The 12,991-nt window shown below is 40.6% G+C and overlaps 1 protein-coding gene across 1 annotated transcript in view; it reads right to left on the bottom strand.

Annotated features, from left to right (window-relative positions):
* Positions 1-12,991, bottom strand: part of apbb1ip (amyloid beta (A4) precursor protein-binding, family B, member 1 interacting protein) — a 139,757-nt gene that overhangs the window by 48,637 nt on the left and 78,129 nt on the right. The window contains exon 6 of the mRNA XM_072253863.1: positions 5,799-5,958. Coding sequence (XP_072109964.1) covers positions 5,799-5,958 — 160 coding nt within the window. The remainder of the gene's footprint in view (positions 1-5,798; positions 5,959-12,991) is intronic.

Raw genomic sequence — 12,991 nt, 5'->3', positions numbered from 1 at the left:
GGCTGAGCTACCAATAAGAGAAATATTATTACAAATAGAAAATAAGTGATTAGCCTTTTAAACATTATGCAGAGAGCTAAATAAGAAAATAGGATCTGAAAAATAAATAAAATATTTTTAAAACTGTTATATTTTTGAAATATTCATGCAAATCCAGGTGGCTTGGTGCATGAGAAATTATATCTGACAACCCTTTTAGACAGTGGCTGTTGTCTATGTAAACTTCAGCATGGCCTTTTGCAAGGTCCCTTGTGCCAGGCTAGTTTGGATGATTAGATCACTTGAGATCCAAGGAGAAAGAGCACATTGGGCTCATAGTTGGCTCAATGGAAGGAAGCAGAGAGTGATGGTCAAAGATTGTTTCTTAGACTGGAGGGCTGTAACTAGAGGTGTGTCATCAGGTTTGGCTCTGGGACCTTTGTTGTTTGTCATTTGTATCAATAATTTGGATGTGAATATGCAAAGCACAGATAACAAATTTGCAGATGATAGATGGTGCTGTAGATGGAGAAGAAGGTTATCAAAAATTACAGGGAACATTGATCTGCTGGGTAGGTAGGACTGAGCTTTCAGATCAGTTAAATGTGAAATACTGTATTTTGGCAAGTGCTACGACTTATACGATGATTGGTCAGTCCCTGGGGAGTGTTGTGGAACAGAGAGATTTAGGAGTACAAGTGCATACAGTAATTCACTGTAAAGGCATCACAGGTGGATAGGGTGATGAAGAATGTGTTTGACAGGCTGACCCTTATCAAGGCATTGGTGTAAGACATTGGTGAGACCGCATATGGAGTATTGTGTACAGTTCTAGTCACCCTGTCATAAAATACACATCATTAAACTGGAAAGAGTGCAGAGAAGATTTGTTGCCAGGAGTCCTTTTTTCCAAGTGAAGACAAACTGAAAGCTAGAGGGCATTGGTTTGAAGATTATTAGCTCTTTCACCAATTCTTTTCCATGCAGAGGTGGAGCACATATAGAATAACCTGCCAGAGAAAGTGAATGAGACAGGTACTTTAACAACATTAAAAAAATGTTTGGACAAGGACACGGATAGGAGGGGTTTAGAGGCATATGGGCCAAACATAGGCAAATGAGACTAGTTTAGACTGGAATCTTGATCTGCACTGTCAAATTGGGCAAAAAGTCTTGTTTCCCTACTGTATTACTCTGTGATTCAAAAGATGTATTAACCTACACTTTAATCACAAAAGCCAGTCTAGCTATATTCCTCAGTACTGAAGAAGGGTTTTAATCTGAAACATTGACATTAATTTCCATAAACGCTACCTGACCTGCTGAGTTCCCCTACCATTTTTTGTGTGTTAGCTATAAAAATAATAGATTACTACACTGTTAAAAAGTAATTTCATAGATGATCCTTGCATCAAAGATGACTTTATTCCACTTTGACTTTTGGATTTTTGTGTTCAGCTCCACCATAGATGCTACAGGGAGTACCCGACGATGGGTAGTTTGTCTCCTTCTGTCATTTACGCTAACCTTCACTGCGTTCCTGAAGCAAGGGCTTGAAGTTTTTAAGAATATTACTTATTAACTTTTATAGGGCAGTGAATCCCAGAAATCAGTATACTTTATTATCAAAGTACATATATGTTACCATACACAGTGGATTTCGATTAATTAGGACACATCAGGAGCTAGACATTTTGGTCCAATTATGCGGCTGCCCCAATTAGCTGAACTTTCATGAAAATAGTTTTTTAAAAAATTTAGAAAAGTTAAACTACTGTTTACTTGAGTAACAAATTATGTTTTTAAATGAAATACAGAACCAACTAGAACACTGCCAATATTAGTACAGTATTATAAAACTGTGTATTTGTTCCTAATAGTTATTGACGGAAGAATTCATCCAGTGTACACTGCCCTGCCCTTTTGATTGACTGTAAATGAATACAATCAACACGGACACCTAGTGCAGATAACAGAATGCCTTCATTGCCTTCCTGCATGAAGTAGTATCAAAAATCACTGCTTTTTAATTCAGTGTACGTCTACCCAAATGAATAACATAACACAAGCTTACACAACTGATGCTGTTTAAAAACTGTCTGCTCTAAGCAAAGTGTAGTGTCTAATAGCCACACAAGTGAAAACGACTGACACTAGTTAGTCTCCAGTCTCATTTAACTTCCTTTGTGCAAAGGATGACTCCAACAACTCCTTTATGCTCCTTGGCTTCAGTGTTACCAGGGCTCCCTGATGTAATATTCATCTTGATTTGGACCACAGTTATAATGAGGTCTAGAGCTTGTAAAATGCAGGCTGAACAAGAAGACTATCGAGGAGTGCATAGCGTCGCAGGAAATCCCAGCTATTTTCTTGAGTTTTGAGATTTTTGTTTTTTTTCAGTGCCTTGCTTAACTGGAATCCACTGTACTACCTTGAGGTTCATTTTCTTGCAGGCATTTGCAGTAAAATAAAGAAATTCAATAGAATTTACAAATAAAAGTATACATAAAGACTGACAGTAACCAATATGTAAAATAAGATAAATAGAGCAAATAAAAAATAATGTTTAACTGGAATCTGTTCCCTGCTCATTCAGAAGAATGTGAGGGGATTTTACAGAAACATACATATAAAATTATGAAAGGGATAGATAAGATTTGCAGGAAATTTGTTTGCACTGGTAAGTGAGACTAGAACTAGGGGACATTGCCTTAAGGTTCAGGGGAATAGGTTTAGGATGGAGATGAGGAAAAACAGCTTTTCCTAGAGTGCAGTGACCCTGTGGAATTCTCTGCCCGGGGAAGCAGAAGAGGGTATCTTGTTAAATATATTTAAGAGACAATTGAATAGATATTTTCATAGCAGGGGAATTAAGAATTATGGGAAAAAGGCAGGTGAGTCCACAGCCAAATCAGCCATGATCTTATTGAATGGTGGGGGGAGGCTTGATAGGCCAGATGGCTACCCCTGCTACCATTTCTTCCATTCTTATGTCCTCAGATTTCTGCTTTCGTGTAACCAAGTGTTAAGATCTCCTGTGCTTTTGTAGTGAAAATATTTGGTAAATGAACTAAGTTTATGACAGTTCAAGTGATACCAGCATGAGTCACGATAATAGCAAACAGTGGAGCCTGTAAAGATGTATTTAATTGGCAGTCACGATTAAACAGCTAATGGGAAAAGGGATCAAGAATATCCTTAAAGATGACTGGGCCCAGCATACATATTTGAAAGAAAGGACTGAAGAATTTGTGACTGTGCCACCCAGAATGGATGATCCTCTTGAGATTTGCACTATTGTAAAAGATAGTTTTTAATGAGGTTATCATGTCAGACATCAGTTACCTAGCACAGAATCAGGCCCTTTGTTTGCTAAATCTACTCCAATTATCTAGCACTAATTCAATCCTAATTCCATTTTATTCTTCCTGTATTCCTATCAACTTCCCCCTGACTTCACCGCCCAACTACACAATGGAGACAAATGGTGGCCAATTTGTCTACCATCCTGCAATTGTTGGGAATGTGGGCGCGAAGCGGAGTACCAGAAGGAAGCCTACATTATTACAAGGAGAACATGCTCCATACAGACTTCTCCAGAGATCAAGATCGAAAATGGGTCACTGAAGTGTGAGGCAGCAATTCTATTAGTGTGCCACTTTCTCAAGGACTCGTCCCAAAGAGTTAGCTGTGCTTCTAGCTAAGTTATTCAAGTACAGTTAAAATACTAGCTTCTATATGAAAATCAGGAAAGTTGCTCAGACATGTCTAGTTCACCAAGAGCAAAACAAATGCATTCCAGTTAATTACCACTCAATCTGCCCAAATTCAATCATTAGCAAAGCAGTGCAAGGTATCGTTGACAGTTTATAATATACCACCAGCTCCTCCATAGTCTTCTTGTTCAGCCTGCATTTCACAAATTCTAGACCTCATTATAACCTTGGTCCAAATCAAGATGAAAATGACTGCCCAGACATTTTCCAAAATATTACATCAGGGAGCCCTAGTAACACTGAAGCCAAGGAGCATAAAGGAGTGGTTGGAGCCATCCTTTGCACAAAGGAAGTTGATATTGATTTTCGGAGATCAATCATCCCATCCTCAGAGCTTTGCTGTGAGGGTGTATCAGGGCACTGCCCTATACCCAGCTGACTTAACTGTTTCTTCATTGATTTTTCTTCTATTGCAAGATCAAAAATATGGATGTATTTACAGATAATTGTACAACATTTAATTCCATTTATCCTCCTCAGAATAGACATCAATTCTTAGCTGCAGGCATCAGGACTGAGAGAACATTTTGACATGGGCAGTTAAGTGACCAGCAACATTCAAAGCACAAGACTGCCAGGCCCTGCCCATTTGTAAAAGGCAGGGGTATAATCACCTCCTTATGGCATTACCATCACCAATCCCCTGACACCAACAGCCCAAGACTCAGCATTGACCAGAAACTCAGCTGCACCAACTAGGTAGTGAGGAGATCCAGTCACTCAGGCAGCAGTCAGAGTTCTGGATTATTGATCCAAGTTATGAGTTTGAATTCTGCTGTTACAGTTTGGGAATTTCAAAGTATTTACTCAAATTTTGATTTACAGCTGATTTCAATGACCATGAAATTACTGAAGTATTGTAGAAACATCTTACTCATTAGTTTCTTTCAGGCAAGTAAATCTAATATTTTTACTTAGTTGACCTATTGGACTCAAGACCCACAGACATTGTCAGTTAGTTACTGGCTCAGCCTGAAAACCCTACATCCCTTGAATGAATAAATAAATATTAAAGAATTCACTGTGTCCTCAGCTCAGGGTGATAAGGAAGAGGCAATTAATGCAGAATTCTTATCCAAATCCACCCCCTTTGTGTGAATAAGTAAAAAGAATATTGCAGCCTTTCTACCACCTACAGGCCACAAGGCAGGGGAATGGTCCCTGCTTGCCTGTATGTGTGTAGCTCTAACAAGAAGTTCAATACTGTCTTGACTGGCATCCCATCCCTCATCGTAAACCTTCATTCTCCAAGTCATTCGGGCATCATATATTGCATCTACAGAATGAGTTACATTTATTCTCCCAAGTTATTCTGATAGCACTTCTAAAATTCATGATCTCCTCCATTAAGTAGGACAAGGTATTTAAACACATAGGAACCTTAATACCTGCTGGCTTCCTTCCAAGTTATATAGCATACTGACTTGGAAATATACCTCCATTCCTTTCTGATCACCAAGCCTAATCCCATCTCCCTCTCCAACAGCTTTGTCCTTCACTTCAATGACTGTAGCAGTTAAGCAGATGGTTCACTACAGTGTTAGGATTGAATTCTATCCCGCTTTTTAATATGAGTATTGAACAGATCTCTTGTACAATAAGATAAGACTTTTGACCTCATAAACTACCCAGTTATGGTCCTTGCACCTTGCTGTCCACCTGCAAGCACTTTCTCTGTAGCTGTAGTTCTGCATTCTGTTATTGCTGTTCTATCATGCGACCTCCATGTACTGATGTTGTGAAAGGAACTGTCTGGCTGGAAAGAAATGATTTTCACCCTACCTTGGCACATGTGACAATAATAAACCCTTTTAACAACCACTTACCTTGACTGTGATATTTGCATTTTTAACAATAGAAAAATAATGTATACAAAATGTATTTTCTTTGCTAAAGTATACATCTGTGAAAAACCAGAATCTGCTGATGGTTTCACAGAATAGTGAACATGAACACCACTAGTTTCACTGTCTTTGCAAAATCCAGGCCTTGCTTTGAACTGACTCTGACTAGTGGACATTATGTTAAAATTCCGCTTCTTACCGATCTGTAGCTCAGGATTATTTTCATACAGGCACCACTCCACACTGCAGTTACAGTGAGACTTCTCAAATAAGCTGTCCAGAACTTCTCGCACGGTCTGCCTTTCATCAACCATCAGTGTTTTACTACTGCTGTCATTCATGAGGACCTTGACAACAAGCTGCAAGGTAAATATTACTGAGATTGAACATGCATGTATGAACAGATACTTTCCAATAAGCACTTAGATTCGAACATATGATTATCAATATATGCCCTAAAATTTAGAGGGTTAGTGAAAAACTTGATCAATGCTTTGAAGAAATTAATGGTAATTTCTATGGAATAGGGAGTATATACAAGGACTGAGTCTCAAGCCACATTGTTGCTGGGGGGAGGGGGCATTCCACTGGGGTTGTTGTGGTCAACTGAAGTTTTCGATGGGCTGGGGGGGGGTATAACTATCTAGAGGTATATTTTGTGTAGTTTTATTCTATCTGGGCTCAATGCCTTTTATGTGTGTGGATTGGGCCTCAAGTCATTGGTGTCGCCTGGAGCTGAGGGGGCAGAGCAGTGTCCAGGCTGGGGGAGAAGAGCTCTACTCTGTTCGATTGTGGATTGATGGTGCGATCTTTTGACTCTCATTGTGTGATAGTGATACTATTTGTGCTTGCTATTTTGTGTGTGCTTTGTGCTGTCTGTTACTGTTCATACTGTGTTTTGCACCTTGACCCCATAGTAACACTGTTTCTTTCGCTGTATTCGTGTGTATTCATGTATAGTTGAATGAAAATAAAATTTGAATTGAAACAACACACACAAAATGCTGGTGGAACGCAGCAGGCCAGGCAGCATCTATAGGAAGAAGCACAGTCGACATTTCAGGCCGAGACCCTTCGTCATGACTGAATTGAAACTATACTTTTGTGTACGAACATCAAATATCTTAATTTCCTTAATAAGTAAGTCCTAAGGATTGAATATTGAGAGGATACCCTAAGTATTAGAGCCAGGTCTTTCGAAAGAAAAATAAAATACTTCTTAATGCAATATATAGGGGATTAGGAAAAACTATTTTCATAAGTATAATGTTAGCATGGTTTCATGTATTAATATCAAATCTCTTAATATTCAAGTTTTAAGGATTGAAAACTGAGAGAATACCTTAAGTATTAGAGCCAGGTTTCAGAAAAATGTTTATAAAAGTCTTCTTAATACAAAGGGTAGTAGAGGTTCAAATGAATTCCGCATATTCCTGCATTCCCAGGATTTCCAATTGTCAGATTATTTCATTCATCAAATTGTATTTTGTTGGAATAACAAAGGAAACAGATGTTTCAGTTCTCTCAACTACAATGGTAAATTAATTTCTTAACATTTCTTTCACTGAGAACGCAAGTCCTTTTTTTGTGTAGCAAAGCACAATCTTTGGAAGTCACCACATAGCACGTAAAACAAATCTTGCCCTTTAGCAGAAGTGGTTCCAGTTTGTGGCAGGGTCTGAAGACAATGGATTTGATCAGCCTAATATTTGGGACATTTCTGCTGTCTCTCTGTATAAAAATCGGGTAGATGGACCTCTCATTATTCCCTAGGAGTAATCATCAGGAAGTGTACAAGAGCATCAGGTGTAGGCTAATTTAACCCTTGTGTTTTGCTGTTTTCTGTTTCTTGAGGAAGTGTCTCATTTCCCACACATGGTCTGACTGACAGCAGAAGCCAAGGAGGAACAAGTGATTTCTGTACCAGACAATCCTGAAGCTTGTAAATACTAAGGCACTGGCTGCAGTACCAGCCAAATGACAATTGTGGTCTAGACAAGGTCAAATCATTTTTTTTTCTGTTACAGATTAACTTAATAAACAAGCAGCTGAAAGTAGCATTGGTAATAATAGAAAGAGAGAAATTGGAATTTGTGGAAGATTCCTTATGAATAGAATTCTATAAGTGTACCTACGGAGATATACCTAATTACAGCATATATATAGGCATCCGTTAGTCTCATGAGACCATGGATTTGCGCCTTGGAAGGTTTCCAGGGTGCAGGCCTGGGCAAGGTTGTATGGAAGACCAGCAGTTGCCCATGCTGCAAGTATTCCCTCTCCACGTCACCGATCTTGTCCAAGAGAAGGGCATTAGGACCCATACAGCTTGGCACTGGTGTCATCACAGAGCAATGTGTGGTTAGGTGCCTTGCTCAAGGACACACACGTTGTCTCAGCCAAGGCTCGAACTAGCGACCTTCAAATCACTAGACGAACGCCTGAACCACTTGGCCACGTGCCAACACTAAATTTACAGCATATTTGTTATGTTTTCATGTGTAGTTTGAACTTCATGGATTACTGTCAAGCTTCCCTGTGAGTTACGTACAGAACATAATGTGAGAGGGCATTCTGGGTAGATGACTTACAAGCGAGACTAACCCCTCCATCTCTCGTGTGCATTATTCACGGCCACTCTGCATCCCAGAACCATAAACGTAACAACTGGCACCAGGTGACAGGACCCCACGCGCTATTTATTGCTTTGCTCCCTTCAGCAAGGAAAGTCTGTGTGCAATACTGCTGGTATATAGTTGTGTGATGTGGGCGAGCAATAAGAAAATGGCTGCAGGAAACATGGTAAGTGAAGAATCCGAGAATCCAAGGGGAGAGAGTGAGAATGGGTGGTTAAATAAAACAAGTAAAGGAGAGAGAGGGAGGGGGGGGGAGAGAGAGAGTGAGAGAGAGACAGAGAGATAAATATATATATGGATAAGTCTAGTTAACTTTTCTGGAATGTGATTGTGTTTGAAATGGTGACAATGTTTGGAAGTATGGGACCATATGATTGAATGGAGTTCATATACTGAAAGATTAGAATATTCTTCATCAGCAAACCAAATATCAGATGATATTCATGTTCCAACTTTTCTAACTGTGATGGGTGCAAAAATGATTAATTTATTACACAGTCTCATGCAAGTAGCTTAGCCTGGCGATATGCCTTATGAGGACATAGTTAAAACCTTAAAGGACCACAATTCACCTAAACCTTTGATTATCGCTGAGAAGTATAGATTTCAGAAAAGGGATCAAGAGCAATCAAGAAAAAAACCTATTTCACAGTTTGTGGCAGTGCTGATACAATTGTCAGAACACTGTAATTATGGGCATTTGCTGAATGGCATATTATGTGATAAACTCATGTATGGTCTGGATAGTAAGGCAATTCAGAAAAGTTTAAATAAAGAAGGCAGACTAATATTACAGAAGGCAATTGAGATTAATACATCTATGGAGATGGCAGCTGAAGAAGCACAACTATAAAGCACATCTTCCCAAGTTCATAAAGTTTCTACTGACTTTAAGAATAAGTCACCTATTGGCCATCAATGCCAGTAGATGTCTTATTATGGCAAAACTGGGCATTCAGCAGAAGAAAGCTAGTATAAGGATTTAGACTGCCGAAGCTGCAGCAAAAGAGACATGTTGACTGCGCCTGTAAGAGTAAAAAGAAAAATGATTTTTGGAAAAACAAAAAGGAGCATGTGAACAAGAAGGAGCATACTGAGAGCAGACTGAGTGACTGTCAATCTGTGGTCGAAGCTTTGCATGTTTTACCTGCTTCAGGACACAAAAATGGCTATTGGGTAACTCTGCGGCTGGACAGGGCCACAGTGAGAATACAGGTGGACACGGGTACTGCAGTATCGCTGGTGTCAGAGACAGATTACAAGGGCAAAGAGGTGGCTGCAGGAGGCAGAAGAGCGGCTACAGGATTGCTTCGAGTCGGAGGACTAGGACTCATCAGAGGATCTGAATGAACAAAACATGGTTGTCACAGACTTTACAAAAACAGTCGTAGATGAATGTGCCCCCAAAAAATCATTCAGAGTCTTCCCCAACTTAGAAGCCCTGGATGAACCTTGAGATCCACAATGTGCTGAAGGCCAGATTAAATGCATTTAAGTCTTCCGACCAAGTAAGAAACACGAGATCCAGGTACGATCTCCGGAAAGCCATCTCACGGGCGAAGTGGCAATTCATGACCAAGCTTGAATGAATAAAGGATAAAGGATGTGGCAGGGCTTGAATCACCTATTACAAAGTAAAATCAAACAAAGTAGTTTTCAACAGGGCTTCACTTCCAGATGAGCTCAATGCCTTCCATGCTCACAGTGACCATCAAAACATGGAGGGAACTTTACAAACTCCCACATCCCCTGCTGACCCTGTGACTTCAGTCTCTGAGGCTGGCTTGAAAGCATCCTTCAGGAGGGTGAACCCACAGAAAGCATCGGCCCAGATGGGGTAACTGGCCAAGTTCTAAAGGCCTATGCTGGTCAACTGGCTGGAGTATTCATCAATATCATAAACCTCCTGCTTTGGCAGTGTGAAGTACCCACAAGATTCAAGCAGGCTTCGGTTATACTGGTGAACGTGGTAACCCCTGCCTCAATGACTATCATCTAGTAGCACTTGCCTCCACAATGATGGTGTTTTAAGAAGTCGGTAATGAAACGTATCAACTCCTGCCTGAGAGGTGAATTGGATTTGCTCCAATTTGCCTACTGGCACAACAGGTCCACAACAAATGCCACTTCACTCAACCCTGGAACATCAGGACAGTGAAGATGCATATATCGGGGTGCTCGTTATTGACTACAGTTTGGCATTCAATACTATCACCCTCTCAAAACTTTGGCCTCAGTACCTCCTTGTGCAGTTGGATCCTCGATTTTCTCGTTTTCAGACCACGGACAGTTCAGATTAGCAACAACATCTCCTCCACAATCTCCATCAGCATAGGTCCACCACAAGGCTGTGTGCTTAGCCCCTGCTCTACTCACTTTACACTTATGCCTGTGTGACGAAGTACAGCTCCAATACCATATTTAAGTTTGCTGATGACACCACTGTTTTAGGCCGAATCAAAGGTGGTGACGAATCAGCATACAGGAAGGAGATTGAAAGTTTGTCTGAGTGGTGTCGTAACAACAACTTTTCACTCAATGTCAGCAAGACCAAAGAACTGATTATCAACTTCATGAGGAATGAATCAGATGATACCATTGTCGTAGGCTGAATCACAAGTGGTAATGAATCAGCATATGGAAGAATTGTGGTTGAAAATCTGGCCAAGTGGTGCCAATACAACAACCTCTCCCTCAATGTCAGCAAGACCAATGAGCTGGTTATTGACTTTAGGAGGAAGAATGATCCAATCCTCATTGGGGGATCTGAGGTGGAGAGGGTAAATAACTTTAAATTCCTCTGTGTTGTCATTTCAGAAAATCTCTCCTGGGCCCAGCATGTGAGTGTAATTACAAAAAAAGTACGGCAGTGCCTCTACTTCCTTAGAAGTTTGCAAAAATTTGGCTTGGTATCTAAAACTTTGACAAACTTCTGTAGATAAATGGTGGAGAGTATATTAACTGTTTCAGAGCCTGGTATGGAAACACCAATGCCCTTGAATAGAAAATCTGACAAAAAGTAATGAATACAGCCTAGTCCATCATGGGTGAAGATCTTCCCCACCATGGAGTACTTTTGCTGGAAAGCAGCATCCATCATCAGAGACCCCCACCAACCAGGTCATGCTCTCTTGTCTCAACTGCCATCAGGAAGTATGTACAGGAGCCTAGGTACCCACACCACCAGGTTCAGGAACAGTTATTATCCCTCAACCATCAGGCTCTTGAACCAGAGGGGATAAATTCACTCTACTTCACTTGCCCCATCACTGAACTGTTCCCACAACCTATGGCGAGACCCGACGCAGACTGGGAGATCGTTTTGCTGAACACCTACGCTCTGTCTGCCAGAGAAAGCAGGGTTTCCCAGTGGCCACACATTTTAATTCCACATCCCATTCCCATTCTGATATGTCTATCCACGGTCTCCTCGACTGTAAAGATGAAGCCACACTCAGGTTGGAGGAACAACACCTTATATTCCATCTGGGTAGCCTCCAACCTGATGGCATGAACATTGACTTCTCTAACTTCTGCTAATGCCCCACCTCCCCCTCGTACCCCAGCTGTTATTTATTTATATACACACATTCTTTCTCTCACTCTCCTTTTTCTCCCTCAGTCCCTCTGACTATACCCCTTGCCCATCCTCTGGGTCCTCCCCCCACTTGTCTTTCTCCCTGGGCCTCCTGTCCCATGATCCTCTCATATCCCCTTTGCCAATCACCTGTCCAGCTCTTGGCTCCATCCCTCCCCCTCCTGTCTTCTCCTATCATTTTGGATCTCCCCCTCCCCCTCCCATTTTCAAATCTCTTACTAGCTCTTCCTTCAGTTAGTCCTGACGAAGGGTCTCGGCCCGAAATGTTGACTGTACCTCTTCCTAGAGATGCTGCCTGGCCTGCTGCATTCACCAGCAACTTTGATGTGTGTTGCGGGACTCACTTTCAAGGACTCTTTGTCTCATGTCCTTGACATTTATTGGTTATTTATTTATTATTATTATTAATTTTTTCTTTTGTATTTGCAGTTTGTTGTCTTTTGCACATTAGTTGTTTGTCCACCATGATGGATGTGGTATTTCATTAAATCTGTTAGCTTCTTGGATTTGCTGAGTATGCCCACAAGAAAACGAATCTCAGCATTGTATGTGATGGCATATATGTACTTTGATTATAAGTTTACTTTGAACTTTGAAATTGCAGCATCTCACCGCAGAAGGGGCAAAGAAGACTTACACTGGTGAGGTTATTCTAGTGGGAGGAGTAGTCCATGTTACAGTGGAGATTAATGAACAGAAAAAGAAACTTCCAATGTACATTGTTAAAGGTAGTAATCCAGTGCTTCTGGGATGTTTGTGGTTGGAGCAGCTCAAACTCAACTGGCATGAAGTGCACTTGATTAGTTGGAGCACTGGTCTACATGGGGAATCGAAGACACACACCGAAGTAGTCAATGGAGAACTGAGCAGTGTGAAAGCAATCAGTGTTAAGCTGGCTCTTTAGTCCAATACAACACTCAAATGCCTGAAGGGAAGACCTGTTCCATACACCCTCAACCAAAGCTAGAGGCTGAATTGGAAAAACTCATCCAGCTAAAGAAATATCCAGGCAAGTCCATGATAAAGAAATTGGCATTTAAAGAGAGCAAATTTATAATGCTCCATTCATGGAATTAACTATATCATCTGAATGAAAGCAAGTTGTCAAATCATTCAGTTTTTTTGTATATTTAAGTTAAAAAACTGCCAGATCATGCA

This window comes from Mobula birostris, chromosome 3, assembly GCF_030028105.1.
Source record: "Mobula birostris isolate sMobBir1 chromosome 3, sMobBir1.hap1, whole genome shotgun sequence".
NCBI lineage: Eukaryota > Metazoa > Chordata > Chondrichthyes > Myliobatiformes > Myliobatidae > Mobula > Mobula birostris.
This window is presented reverse-complemented; position numbering and strand designations above follow the sequence as displayed.